This window comes from Cupressus sempervirens, chromosome 5 (assembly GCF_028749045.1).
Source record: "Cupressus sempervirens isolate cs-2001-9-10 chromosome 5, ASM2874904v1, whole genome shotgun sequence".
In the NCBI taxonomy this organism is placed as follows: Eukaryota; Viridiplantae; Streptophyta; class Pinopsida; order Cupressales; family Cupressaceae; genus Cupressus; species Cupressus sempervirens.
Genome location: NC_143122.1, coordinates 185,372,855 through 185,388,560, shown reverse-complemented (window position 1 = coordinate 185,388,560; position 15,706 = coordinate 185,372,855). Strand labels below are relative to the sequence as shown.

Sequence of the window (15,706 nt, the reverse complement as noted above, 5' to 3'; positions counted from 1 at the left end):
ACTTGTGGCTTAGTTGGGTATAAGGGGTCTTGTGGAGTCTTTAGGCATTAATTCGGAGGAGTGAGTCTGGAGAGCAACTGAAGGGCAAGTTTTTCCTGAGTGCATGGATAGAGCGCCAAATATGAGGCAATTTACAGCAGGATTGTGATTAATCATCCATCTTGGAGAAGAGGATGTGGAGGAGTGAACTTTGAAGAGCTAGTAGCTACGGCTTGGAAATCAAGGAGATTGCTTGGTGGGCTTGCGAGCATAGTTGAGATCTTCCTTGGAGGTTTCTACTAGAGTGTGGATCTAGATTAGCTAGAGTTGGGATTAGATCTTGAGGGATCTTGCAGAATTACTATTATAATTGCTTATGTATTTGGCCGTAACCTAGAAGGCCTTACAGCCAGGCATGTTGGATGTAAATCTTATGATTATATTATGAGAATTGGCATTATTTTGGATCTAAATATTTGTGTTATTATTTATTCTTTCGCTGTGTGTTTATTTGCTGAGGGCTAAGACATCTCCTTTGGGGATTCTCTTGCTTTGCACTGCACTAGTTTTGAACATACAAAATAAATTAGAAATGGATGTCGACAACCCCAACATCCATAACATACAACCTGCTCATGTCTTTGGCACTGAACATAGTTCACAACAGTGTTACCATCATTAGATTCGACAAGCCCAAATTGGGCTGGGGCTCAAACTCAGCGGTCAAACTCGACAAGGACTTGACAAATTAAAAAATCCATGAAATTCAAAGATTTTTAAGGATTTTAAGTTTTTTCATGCATCATTTAGCTAATTAACATCAAATATACAATAATTGAGTTAAATAGAAGCTGCTATGCACACATGCAAAACTTTTAATGGATCACTTAAGTATAAATGTGATTCTTTCAAAGAAATTACTTAAAGTTAAACTAAATAACACAATATAAATATGGTGTAACTCTTAAATGTCTACAATATTCATGGAATATGCAATCTATGGAATCAGAAGCTCAAAACATATATCAAAATAAAGGTTCATAGCAGCCTATGTCCTCCTACGAGTATGCCTAAGATAGGTCATAGAAGACTCTAGAGCCACCCTCTCTCCCTGCGTGTGAGTTTGAAACTCAGTGACATGCTCATCATGATCATCCTCCTCATCCTCATATTCATCCTCATAATCTAATTTGGAGCCATCACTCTCGGCCTCAAGGTCTTGCATAGGGTCTCCTCGTGTTGTAGCCTCCTCACTGCCATCGCCACTAAGACTGCCTCTTGATCCACCTGATCAACCAACTCCAAGTCTTCATCATTGAAGACTTGGTCATCAACTTCTAGCTTCAATTTGACCTCAAATAGTGAAGAGAGGTTGTGGGAGATAACACTATTGAAGGCATGTTGAATCCCAAAATTTGGCTAAGCTTGGAATTTTTTGAAAACCCCCAAAATCTAGAATTTGCATTTTGACTCCTATGGAGTTGAAACCTATCTCAAACATCGTAACAATATTTATACAAATATAACTTAAAAGTATTTAATTTATACTTAAATGTTATATTTGTATAAATCATCCAACCCCTGAGCTGAAAAACCCAAATACTCATCTCAAGTCTTCTTTCTGTATTCTTTGTGTTTGCAAGTGATAGAATGACCTTTTTAGGTGTTAGTTATGCATTACAAACCAAAAAACAAGGAAATAACATTAAAAAAGATTTTTTTGCCACTTTATGGGCATTGGCTACCGATCGAGGCAGCCTAATGGGACTCAGTGAGTCAGCCGACTCTGTTGACTCGATGATTCAAGCAAGACTTGACCAGTACTCAACTGAGTCCGAGTCCAGAGGTAGCCAACCTCATTTTGAACACCTCACCTCGGGACTTGCCGAGTCCTGTAACATTGGGGCATAGTCTCTAAGTCTTCATAACAATCTATCTTTTTTACTCCCACCTTAAGTCTTGGACGTTGACCAAATGTACTAAGCAACAATGGTGTGAGGGAGTCAAGTCACGCTTTCGACTCTCACCCACAATATGCATATGACCTAGAGCAGACACTATTTGATTTGCACCATCCTGGTAAAGATACCACAACCTTCGTCCTATTCATTCCGAAGTAACTTTACATTTGATACATATAATAAGATTTTTTAACATGGTATTGACAGTTTGGAAATGCATCAATATTTTTGGATTATTTTGTTTAAATGTTTGGTATGATGGCAATGCTCCTATCATGATGGAAAATAGAGAAGCAAAATTTTGTCTGGCATAAGAACACATAAGACACCCATTATTCACTGATCTAGAAGTTTCTATAGTTGTCGCCACATCAAACAAAGAAGAGATTGGTTATTGGGTTTGTTAAATACAAACATATTTTTCATGTCGTGCGAGACTCTAAATGACATTGGTTCCTTTGTTAAGAAAAAAAGTGAATTGTAGTCCATTTATGTTGAAGGAGTTGGTATAACAATTTGATGATCAGTTTGCCACCATCCAACTCCAACTTGCATATTTGAATGTTTATAAATATATGTCCTTTTGAAATGGCATGACAAAGGTGTAAAAGTATATAAAATGGAAAATGTTACCTTGTGCATAAAATAAGTATCAAAACAAAACAAATCAAAACAACGTGCAAAATATAGAGGAACTTGTTTTGAAAGAGTGTTGCAATAAAGCAATACAGAAGTAGCAGTGAATTCTATACATAGAAAGACGATGACATGTTTGTACATACCATATATGTATTTATGAGAAATTCTCGAATTGGTGATGAGTGTCATGCAGATGGTTGTCATCATGAATTGGTATTGCATTGGGATCCTTCCTTTTAAAGGGACAAGTGCAACGCAATATCATTGACAAAGATTCTACATAGACATGATTGAAGATAAATATTTGTATTGAAGTTATCCAAAAGATAAAACTATGATTTCTGTATTAGTATGGTAGGAGTATCAGGCGAAGATTTTCATTTATCACATCTTAATCTTGGCATTCAATCATTTGGGGATGACTTTTGTGATTCAATCACTCCTAGACTTCCTCATAATTTAGCATTGGAATGGCAAGCAAAAGTATCTAATGGCTACCATGGGCTACTAGAAATTGTGTGTAAGAAATGGCAAAGTTTAAGCTCAGAGTTTGCTCGGTTTAAAGCTTAAGAAGGCTGGTGTAGCAATTGTTGTTTTTGTCCTGAAGTTTGTACATTATTGAAGACAAGCTTGGAGTTATGGATTAGAGCCTTTAGTGAGAGGGAGCATCAACATCAGTGATTACCTAAGATGTACTTTAATGCATCCTTCTCTGTGAGAGAGAAGTTTGAGGTGAAAGCCATTTGAGTTATGTCATGTGAGTTACTACATGACTTTGTGGAAATATTGTGGATGGCGACGATCTTTCATTGATGTTTGTTTACTATAGTAAGGTGACGATCTTACAATAGTCTAACTTTTTATCATGATGGATATCATATGGTTGATGTCTAAGCAGATCATGATAGATTATATCTTATAAATCAATATCGACTGAGAGATGGATATCATGTAATAGATATCTATGTGTTCTACTGTATAGATATATATCATGGTAGATTAGCATCTGTAAACAAATCATGATTATAATGTTCCTATGGTAAGTATCACAGGGTGATACATGTGGACATACCTTATGAACATTTGAGTATTTGATGAATATCATGTGACTTAATATTCTGAGACCATTACTTTGAGTACTTGGCAAATACTATATGACTTGATATTTGTAGGCCATTACTCCGATGTCATGAGATGATACCATTATGATTGTAAAATACTCGCACAATTGAATCTAGAAGCAACATTCAAAATTCACTTTGTAGTTGCTATAAGTTTCTTGATGGAGCACATGAAGCGCTTTGATTCATAGTGGTACATGTTGCTCCCTTGTTCATTTTTGTTGTTTCTTATTGATCCTTATGCAATATATAACACAAATGGGAGAATGTTGGGAAAATGGGTGTTGTACACCTTGCACAATAATGCATATTATTGTAAATTTTTATTCATTATGTAAATGTTGCACCTAAGAGCACCTAGATGATTGTGCAACATGTAGAAATTCCTTGGGAAAATTCTTAAGACCACTTAATGAGTTGTATTATAACATTTTAATATTATTTGATGTATTTATTAAATATTGGAGAAATAAAATAAATAGAGTACCGAATGTAGGGTCAAAGGATTAGGTAGTGCATGGTTTATGTAATACCACTTGGTGGTTTTGTAAGAGCTTGTTTCTATAAAAACAACCACAAGGGTAGTTATTTAGTGAAGCTAGGTTTCACATTTATGGAGGTTGAATGCATGACATGGGATGTGTGGTTGCTTATTTGTTCGCAAGGAGTGCTTGTTGATTGTTGGGACTTTGAAGGCTCTCATGGATGTGATTTAATGTTGTAGTGCTGAGATAATGAATGCTTTTGGAGGCTAGGTGTTTCCCTCATGAGGGTTTTCCCAGGGTATATCTTGTGTCACATTTATATGGGCATGTTGCCTATTCTCTTGCATGTAAATTCAAAGTGTTTATTTGCTTCAAATCTCAATTTGGTTATTAGGAAATTGTCATGTGTTAGCTGAAAGTGTCCTTATAATCACTTTGTTCCACTCAAAGCTATGGGTTGGTGTATTACCTAATCTATCTACTTGCTCCTTGTATTCTTCGTACTCTAGGGGAAATGCCTGAATTGGTTTGGCTTTGTCATCTTCTTCTTCAATATCTCAGATCTATAGTATGTTTACTAACACCATCCTAAAGGAAGTTGCTGGCCATGATATATATTCATTTATGGATAGATTTTTGAGGTACAACCAAATAAGTATAGCCAAATAGGATAAGTTGAAGAATACTTTCATAGTGGAGGATGGAGTGTATGTTGGCCTATACAATACCCCAACGACCTTCCATCAAATAATTTGCTTATTCTTGAAAAGACATTGGTAGGGAAAGTCTTCTTGGATGATTGGTCAATAGAATGCACATGACATTTACTCAAGAGCATTGAGAGAATGTATGGAAAGGTGTTGAAAGGGCATAGTTGGTGTTGAATCCAAAAAAATGCAAATTCATGGTGCTCTAACACAAGTAACTAGGCTAAATAGTCTACAAGGTAGGATTGAAGACTGACCTAAACAAGGTAGGGATCATGATATAGATGGAGGTACCCGAGAACATCATAGGGGTAAAATCCTTACTTGGGTATGTCAACTACTACAAAAGGTTCACAAAGAACTTTTCTTAGATTTCTTGCCTATTGGTTATTGTGAGGAGGAAGGGACAACCATTTACAAGGGTAGACGAGCATGAAAAGGTTTTTATTGAACTAATGTCACTATTAGTCAACACACCTATCCTGATATACCTAGATTGGAACAAGGAGTTCCACATACATGTGGATGCTTCAAATTATGCCACTGGGCTTGCACTTGCACAAGTGAGATCACAATGACTTGATCATCCAATGCTCTTTTCCAATTGGCTACTTTTCAAGGAAGAAAACTACAAGAGAAATGAAAGGGAGGCCTTAGGAATGATGTACTTTATACAAGAGGTCTATCATTACTTATTGGCGATGCCAACCACATTTTGTGTAGATCATTAATCCCTCATGTACTTGGTAAACAAGCCGATCATTTGGGAATGAGTAAGTAGGTGGCTAGTCTTGTTGCGAAAGCTCATGTTAACAATTATTGTGCAATTGGAAATAACATTGAAATAAAGAGTTCCATGTTTATCTAGATGCCTCAAATAATGGCACTCCGATTGCACTTGCATAGGTGGGATCACAATGACTTGGTCATCCAATGCTCTTTGCGAATTGGCTACTCTTGAAGGAAGAGAACTATAAGGAAAATGAAATGGAGGCCGTGGGAATGGTTTACTTTGTATAGAAGCTCTATAATTACTTATTGGCAATGTTATTCGTATAGATCATTAATTACTCATGTACTTGGTAAACAAGATGATTATTTGGCTAGAACAAGGAGTTCCACATACATGTAGATGCCTCAAATTATGCCATTGAGATTGTACTTGCACAAAAGGGATCACAACAACTTGATCATCCAACGGTCTTTTCCAATTAGCTACTTTTGAAGGAAGAGAACTAGAAGACAAATGAAAGGGAGGCCTTGGGAATGATCTACTTTGTATAAAAGTTCTATCATTACTTACTGGTGATGTGAATCCCATTCTTGTAGATCATTAATCCTTCACATACTTGGTAAATAAGCTGATCATTTAGGGATGAGTAAGTAGGTGGCTACTCTTGTTGCAAGAGTTCATGTTAACAATTATTGAGTAGTTGTGAATAAGCCATGTCATTGCTTACTAGTTGTTACAAATCAAGTTTTGAGAGCCACGTAACAACATTAATGAGGACCTTCTGGATGCTCACCTATTTTAGATTGCAACACTATTGCCATGGTATTACAGCATTGAGGACTACTTGTCAACCTATACCTTTCCTGGGGAGATGCTACCTAGATGAAAGGAGGAAATTAGCTCTCAAGAGAAAAACTTTTCAGCTCATAAATGTGTTGTTGTATATAATGGATCCTAACCAGCTGCTATGAAGATGTGTCATGTAGAAAGAGATATTAAAGGTACTAAAGGGAGCACATGAAGGAATGGTTGGAGGCTGGATGCTAGGGCACATAAAGTCTTACTCCTAGGGTTATGGTGGTAAATGATACATATAGTTTCCCGTGGGTGGGTGGTCGGATGCTGACGGACCCCTCATGAGAGATTGCATGTCGTTGTTTCTCTTGAAGCTATAAGAACATTTGGAGAGGTGGGGCCTATATTTTATTGGCTTTTTGAAGGTCAACCAAGTACATAGATGCTGATAGATTGTGGTAGCCATTGAATAAATTACAAAGTGGGTAGAGGTGTTGATGTGAATTTTGTTCCACTACATCATACATAATCAAATACTTTGTATTTCAAGATGAAACACCAAAGATCAAACTCTCTCTTGAATAAGGATTCTTATATGCTAAACAATGTAGATGAATTTTGCGATCAAATGAGAAACCTCAAGTTTCCTTCTTACTATGGACTTTCATTCAGTTGTAATGATGTGATATGCTAGTTCTTACAAAGGTACTTATGCTATTTATTCAGTAGATATCAACTTGACTTTAACTTCTTCAAAACAGTTCCAACCAAATAACTTGCAAAGAGATAAGAGTTTAGAAATTCTATCTAACTCTACGAATGTTAGCCAATGTTGATGATCGGGTGAGCCTTTAACCAATCCTTGTTTCGTCGTGTCAACTAGGCATAGGAGGATGCTAGCTTCTTAGGATGTAGGAATGATTTTTACATGTCAATATTCATATATACCCTATGAAGGCACAATCTAAATGAACATCTCTAATCAAATTTAAACACTTGCAATTTAGGCCTAGGATAACCTTGCATAGTGACTTATAATTAGCAAGTACCAAAAGGTATGGGCACTAACTCCACTATTAATCACCATTCAACAATATCTTTCATTCATCTACTTCTTAACATGAAATGTAATCCTAAATGAGGAATTGAAGAAACCATGGAATACTCCAAAGCAATACAAGTAATCTACCATGAAGATCAACAATGTGGATAAACAATTACTTTGATAGCATCATGAAATCAACACGTCTCCTCCTACTCCCCCTCTACTATTAACTTCTCTCTAATGAATCTAAAATGTTACCTCTTACAAATGAGTAGGCTTTGGCCTTTTATAGTTGTTCCATTACAATAAACGGCTTAAGATCAAATCAAGATCAAGGGCCAGGATTTAACCTTTACAAACCCTAATTACGGTTGCCACACTATCATCCAATTACATGAAGGCACCACCCCATGGGCTAATAAGAAAATTTCAATGCTTTTGAGGGCCAATGGGAAAATTTTACACACGGCTTAAAATGATTGAATGTTTTTAGCATGTCCAGGACAAGTGGGCGCAACCTCAAAATTCTTATCTTGTAGACTTGGTCATTTCTTTGGTGATGAGAAAATTTCTCTTGATACTCAACATTGTCAAGCCTCCAATTGTGATGATTACCAAATTGCTTCATCTTTTCAAATTTTCCCAATCTTTGTCCTTGGAATTTTTCTTATTGCCATCATTTGAACTTTACTGCATTTGCAAACTTGAACTTCTTGAAGTGACAGAGCCTTCATGCACTTGGATTGTTCAAATTGAACTTGAATTTCCTCCAAGTTGATAATTTTCTCCCGCTTCTAAATTCTGATTTTTCCTTTTTGTTTGTAAAAACTCTATCTGGTTATATCTAACTTAACAACTTCTACCTATTAAATTATGGTTTTAACATTTCATCAAACACTTGGTAGGCTTCCCAGATATTACTGAATATAAAGTTTCAAAATTCAAGTTAGATAATGCTATCAATGCTTACAAAAATACTGAATGACAAGGTTGATATACACAATGCTAAGTTGCTAACAACCACTTTTTGGTAATCTGAATTGAGCAATGAAAGGAATCTGAAATTACAATTAAATTAGGAACCTGGAATAGTAATTTGGCTATGACTCCCAACTATTTGTAACTTCCAGAATTTCAACCGATCCTTATCCACATTAAATACTGGCTTATTATGTAAATAGCAGGCCCAAATGATGTTGCCGCAGGGTCTCCTTGCAATCACAGGGGTTCTGAAAACAATTGCACCTTGATTAGTTTGGACGCAGGCCTGATAAACTAAGCCGCAGGCAGGTATATGAAACACTGATCTGTGAAAATTGGTCGCCAACTTCTATATACAGATTGCAGCCCTTGACTGATAAATGTCAGCCTTCCACAATTTGCATAGACTCTAATTTGTGGGCACAATTCTGAGGAACAGGAAATTGCAGCTGGATAATGGACGGCAGCCAAACTAATTCCAGTCATCCCCCTTAATTGGAACGTTAATTCCAGACTTTGGCAAATTAACCACCTCTTCAATCCAACCAGTAACCTTCAGCAAACACCCTCCTTTGGCACAGTATGAACAGTAGGAGGTCAAGGCAAATTGTTTATGTCACCATAATTTGCAACAAATAATTCTCAGAATAACCCTTCAGAACTCAATCTTCCAGCAAGACAATTACTCCCAGCCACAGGAAACATAGTTAGGGAGATATAATAAATATTTCGAATATCACAAAACTATACCTCAGCAGTGAATTGCCCAGACAACTTCAGACCCTTATACCACATCAAGGGTGAAGAAATCAGAACTCAGGAAAAAGTCACAAAGGCAACAAAGCAAAATATATATTCAAGTGTGTCTTTCCCAATGAAATGAGCTCCCATTTATAAGCTTTCGTTGGTAAAAGTTTCCATAAAACTCCACTTCAGAAAACGCGGAAGTTTCCCAAAAGAATTCAATGCTAGAAACTTTCCAACTTGCTTTTTAGAAATATCTCTAAAAGTCATTATTATAATAATATAAACATTATTATAATAATGCAATTCAATGAATAATAAATAAATAAGAGTTCATGCAATTATTAGCCTGATCAATTGCAACTGATGACCAATTGCCAAGCTACCCCCCTGCGCTGCCAAGAATAGCAACTACTAAAAATAGTAAATCCATAACTGAGACCCCCAAAATGCCCTGTCAGCTCACGAGGGTCGCTATGATGAGCTAACTCTATCAACCACACAAAATGGCCAAAAATGGGGACATTACATTGTTCTTTCTTTTCTTGAACTCCATTCTAATCTTGGTCTTCGAGTTTGCATATTGGTAATCTGATTTTGAAACTCCTTAGTTGAGTCCTCAAGCTATCTCCTTGTTCTCCAAGCTTCTCCCTTTTCAACTTGCAAAAACAAAAGAGAAACATGCATTAAGTTCATTAAATGATGAGATGAAGGAAATCTGAGAGCTTTCATTGAATAAAATCAACATCAAAACAAGGAGGCAAGATATATTTTCTTAAGCTCAAGAACAAATTTCTCTTCCTTGTTGCAAATACTAAGTTTGATTTTATCAGTAAAATAGTTTTAATATTGCAACATGATATGATTTCACATAAAATCTGGAAAATAAATAAGTTTTTCAATAAATAGGATGCCTAGATTTCACTCTTCTTTATATCTCTGTTTTTTTGGAGAAAATCTGGTCGTAGATATCCAGAATTGTTGTCTCTTGAACCACCAAGGATGAAATTCGCTGCCTTGAACTGATAGCCCACTGCCAATTAAGAGGAAATCGCTGCCTTAGGAGAAAATCGTTACAATATCAGAGATAAATCTGCTTCTTATGTGATGTTGAAATGATTTCTCCTTCCGTTCTTACATAGGTGATTTGGTGTCTTGAAGGAGTGTGTTCTAATGGAGGCTGACTTAGACATTTTGGCCGGTTGAAATATTATAATTTATAAAACTTTTCTCTTCTCTTTGCAGACTTGATTGAGGGGAATTGAAGGCAAGATTTTACTCTTTAACTATCAATTAAATCACACCCTTCTCATCTCCATCAAGCCTCTTGAACTTCTAGATTGAAATTAAGTGTGGGCGAGGATTATTAGTCCTTGGGGGATGGTGGAATCCGCCATTCCTCGTGGAATTTCCCCTTTATCACATTTGAACTTTAATCTTGGTCTCCATGTTTTGATAACCATTTTCTGTCAATTGTGCCAATTATATACTAAAGAGAATCCCATAGCTCAAGGCAGAATTCATATTTCTCAGAGGATAATGATTCCTTGGAGGATGGTGGAATGTGCAATCCTTTAGGAATTTCCTTGATTACTTGGTCAAATTCACTCCTCAACTCTCATGTCTATATGCCATTGCTCATTGTTTTCCTTCCTCATTGCATCCTCACTTTTATGTTTTTGATCTCCAATTAAGTCATTGAATTGTCTCCACTCAAGAGTGAAAATCATTCTGTCTAGAGGGTTTCTTGATCACCTTTTGTTTTAGACTCTCATTCCAAATTGGCTTAATCGTGGTGATCAGATTGAGGGCAGAAATTTCACCTCTCAAAGGATTAGGAATCCTAGGAGGATGGTGGATTTTGCCACCTCTCGAGGATTGTTTCCTTGTCTCATACCTCCATCAAAACATTGCCTCGCACCCATTCAGATCTTCATTCACTTCATTGTAACTTGCAAATTTGTTTCAAACTTATGGCTTCCCCTCGTTATAGCTTTTACCCTTTCATTTTCGTTGTTCATACTGCAAATTAAATTGCTTAACAGGGAGAAGATTAAAGTAGATTAGGATTTCAAGCAAGATGCTTAGTTGATTGAGTAGGCGAGTAGACTAGAGCACCAGAATACAAAGTTGGTAGAGAAAGATGCCTAGTTGGTAGTATAGGGACGACAATTGGCTATGAAGGATCAACAATATAAGGCCATGGCTGAGGAGTTAGTGAAAACTAAGAGTGATCTAATGGAGGCAGTTCATGGTTAAGGTGTTGAGGGAACATGAGCTTATGGCCGACTTTAACTTGAGGATTTCTACATAGCAGGTGTTGTGTCTTTTCTTACAACTCTCCACTAGTGGAGCCACATTTATCCCAACATCCTCCACTTGTTTAGGGACATTCTTTCACCCTTTTTAAAGTAGTTTTGTTGTAAATGATCTTGTTTTTCTGTAGTTGTCTGGAAGCCAACTTTCTTTTTTGGGGACTGATATAATCAGCCAAAAATGTTGAGTTAACTATGGCTGCAATTGGTTTGTTAGTCTTTGATGAATGGTTGGTTGGTTGACAATTCTTGATGGATGGTGATCTCAACCAACCGAGGACTGTTATATATGTACTCTTTTTTATGTGTCAATAATTGTTTGTTATTTTACACATTGCATATCAAACTTACAGAATCAACTCTTTATCATTCTAAAAGTTGGATTCATGCTTGATACTTTATGTTCTATATCGGTATCTTATGTTTTGCAAGTTATATTCTTGTTTACTCTATGCATCAAATAACTTAAGCTCATTGGAGTAAACAACTGGAGGTTCTTCGTTAATTTTCCATTGCCTGTTCTACTTCTGCTTTGGCTTCTTGTAGTCGTTCCTTCATATGAGGTTTTGTGTATAGTACCTTCTTTATTTGTGCTTTAGTAATTCCTAGAATTGCAACATCTTGTTCCTCCATGTGTAGCATGTTAATATATTTTTTCTTTGGACACTTAATCTCTTCATGGTCACTCTATCTACACCATTTGAACACCATTCTAACTTTATTTTGATTGCTTTGGCATTCCTTGGCAAAGTGACCCCATTCATTACATTTTCAAGATTTGATCATTAGTCTTCCCTTGGCATCATATTGAATTTCGCTTCTTGGCCTATTATTATTGATCCAATTGCTATTTCCTCGTCTATTATGGCATCCAACAAGAGATGCATTGATAATATTGTTTTGTGGCTATGTAGGTATGGTAGGAGGGGTTGATTATTCCCATTGGGTGAAGAAAATTTGTGTATCTTGTCTTCAAGTTGGGCATTCCTTAGTAGAATGTCCCATCACTTGATAGATGTAACAAGTAATTTTTTTCAGGCAATTTACTTTGGTGTGAGCTACAACATTTTTACTTGGTGCACCTTAATTCCTTAGTCTCCTTTGGAATTTCTTTCTTAGCTTTGAGTTCTTTAATCATTCTTCTCATATCTTATCGTAAGGGTTGAACTACCTTTGATTTTTTGTTGTTGTCTTTGAAGCTCTTGCCATTGTTTTTCTTCCGCTTGTCTCAAGAGAATGTCTTGTTGTCATTCTCGCTATCGATTGCCTGATTCTAGGTGTTTGCATACAAGGACAAAGGCACAACCTTCATTTTATACGCATCTAAGGTATTAATCCTTCAATGATCAGTGCATCTGTTGACTGGATCCATAACTTCGCGACCATTTATTTGAGCATATAATTATAAGATCGTATGTTCTTATTCTTTCCTTGCTCAATGTTGCAAATATTTGTGACAATTCATTATCACCCCTTAACATTTTGGATTCCGCCTCAAATGCTTTATTCCACTCATTCCATTAGGCTTTGTATTGCACATCAAGCTTCTTGGACCAATCTATTGCTATAGCTTGTAGTTTCTTTCAAAACTCTGTGAACCAATAATTCTTGTCCTCTTGGTGTCTTGCTGTCATGTGGTCTTAGATATTTTAGAGTGCTTAGGGGGATCCTCAGACTTGTTTCTCATGAACTTTGGGAGTTTCTACCTTGCAACATTTAGACCCATTCGGGGAGTCACCATTTTCCTTGCCTAATGTGTTCCTTCGGTGTTAGACTTGATTGGACTGTTTTTACCTCTACATTTCAATGCCTACCTTCAACTCCCAGTGACATAGGATTCCTATACATGTTCTTTGTTAGCATTCCTTGCACTCTAGCTATCTTCATACTCGTTTCCATATTCCCTATGTTTAGTGTTTCTTTTGTTGTGTTCTTTCAAAATGAATAGCTCTTGGATGTGACATGTTTTTCTCAAAGATTTTGATCAATTCATATCTGGGATTCTTCGTTCTCTTCATCCCATGTTGACTATAAAGACAGATTGCCTACTTGTTTAGAGGTCTTGGTATGCTTTTTCAGGGAGTGGTAGGTGTCTAGATAACAACTCACACTCTCCTTCATATGTACTATAGTGGAAGTCTTCCTTTCTTCCAGATGATGACTTCAACTAATGCTTTGACTTTTGTTTCTTGGGGAACATGGACTCCTTGCTAGAAATCCTTTTGTTTCTTCCACAATTCTCCTCATGTGCCTTTCCTTCTCCTTTTTCACTTAACCAAAGGGATTATCTCATTGATCCTTTTGTTGTTTTGTGATCGCTTGGAATATGTGTCATGTCTTAATCAGGATACATGCCCATTAATTCTTAGAGTTACGTCTCTAGTTGGTGTTACTTTCCTCTTCTTGTTAGTTCCTGTCTTTGTATTGTTGCAGTATTTTTTGCCTTAGCTACTCTTGGTCCCTTTTGTCTCAAAGGTTTTACAGGATGATAAAACGACTTGTTAATTTATACAGCAAAGGATCAATCTTTTCGTTGACGATAAGATTGTCCTAGATGGTATCTTATGTGACCTCTGTCTTGAGAGCTTCCCTCCGTAGATGTTCCTTTAATGAGATGTCTGAAAACTTCATCAGGCCCTATGTAAGTTGGTCTTCTCATTCCTTGTTGGCTTGTACAGTTTCATCTGCAGGTTGTTCCATTACATTCCCATGATTCCCATCTATGAGTTGTACTTTGCTAGAGTATGAATTGGAAACAATGTCACTTCTTTACTTGGTAATTCTACTCGATTGATTACAAAGACTAAACAAAAATAGAACATAATAATTACTTGCAACAATGTTCCAGAAAGACATTTTTATTCATTCATTTATAGGATGTGTAATAGATGCATGAATTCATTATGTGCGGTCCCTGACTATGAACACACTAAGAATTTTATAGAAAAGCTGATGTTGGTTGAGAATGCCAGCCATTGGCAACTACAGACTGACAACCAACTGTTGGAAACTAATTCCTTAATTACAAAATAACTCATTTTATTTATTGACTCACTACACAGTCATAGAGCATCCATTGTAAATCACGGCTTATCTTCTTGTGGCTTTGAGAACAAGCTCATGAATGGCAGAAAGGTAAACTGTACAAGAAGTCTTCCCAAGTAGAAGTTTTAATTATTTTCAACTTACAAGGGCTTTTCCAAAGAACATGTTAGAGTAGGTACTAGATGATTTCCACAAAATGATTCCTATTGCCAATCCTGAATGTGAGTACTGAAGTTTCATTAAGAAGTTCCATTGATATGAAAAATACTTTTGACAAACTGTCACTCAGGCAGTCCATTAAAAATGAAGGTGATACTACAGTGCATCAAATGTTAGCAGAATGCTGTTCTTGGAAGTTTCTCTTCTTGTCTTTATTTTGATACATGTAATGTCTCAATTTCTGTAAATATACACCTCTCTGGGTGCAGGATGATAAGAAATGCTTGGTGAAAAGGAGCACAGAGCTTGGTGGAATAATGACTGTGGCTAGTTGGATGCTGTTTGCTGGACTTGCTTCCAGGTGAGATGCAGAGCTCATAATTTTCTTTTTTGAGATGAGGTAAAAAAAATTCAAAAGCAGATAGGCATGGTGCAGAGCAAGATACAGGATTCTCTTCCAGGTGCCAAATGATTTTATGAGTGTTATGCAGGATATCATTTATAATTTTTCAGAGAGTAGAACAGAGCTGAAACACAAGTATGTCATATTGAATAAGCTGCAAATATTACCCAAAGTGCAATCCAAAGTATATCTCATTTATTCAACAAATCTTGTTCTACCTTAAATACAGAATTTCAAGTCATATATATCGCGCCAACAAAAAGTGCAATTCCTTGGGCACACTTTTAAGTAGTTTTAATTGTATTGTAAGCTTAAATTCCTAGAAGTATACTTTTGAACTGTCAATGGCCATTCAAGTACCAAGATTGATCCTAAAGTGAAGTTGGTCCTTAGCCATCTCCAAATCTCCACGGGAATGATTGTCTCACATGCAATAGGAAATTTTAAGTAATACACAATTAGAGCTATATTGGAATTTTAAGTAGCACTCAACAGTTGAACAACCCGAACCCGAAAATAATTCAGCTAGCCCCAAAAAGTTAAAAACTTGAGACTCTGCAAAAACTTGGAACTGAGGTGATTTATTGAACATTT

The 15,706-nt window shown here is 36.4% G+C and overlaps 1 protein-coding gene across 3 annotated transcripts in view; it reads left to right on the top strand.

Annotated features, from left to right (window-relative positions):
* Positions 1-15,706, top strand: part of LOC149555031 (uncharacterized) — a 170,865-nt gene that overhangs the window by 16,174 nt on the left and 138,985 nt on the right. For all 3 annotated transcript variants that reach the window (XM_089829056.1, XM_089829058.1, XM_089829057.1), the window contains one exon: positions 14,979-15,070. In XM_089829056.1, coding sequence (XP_089685182.1) covers positions 14,979-15,070 — 92 coding nt within the window. The remainder of the gene's footprint in view (positions 1-14,978; positions 15,071-15,706) is intronic.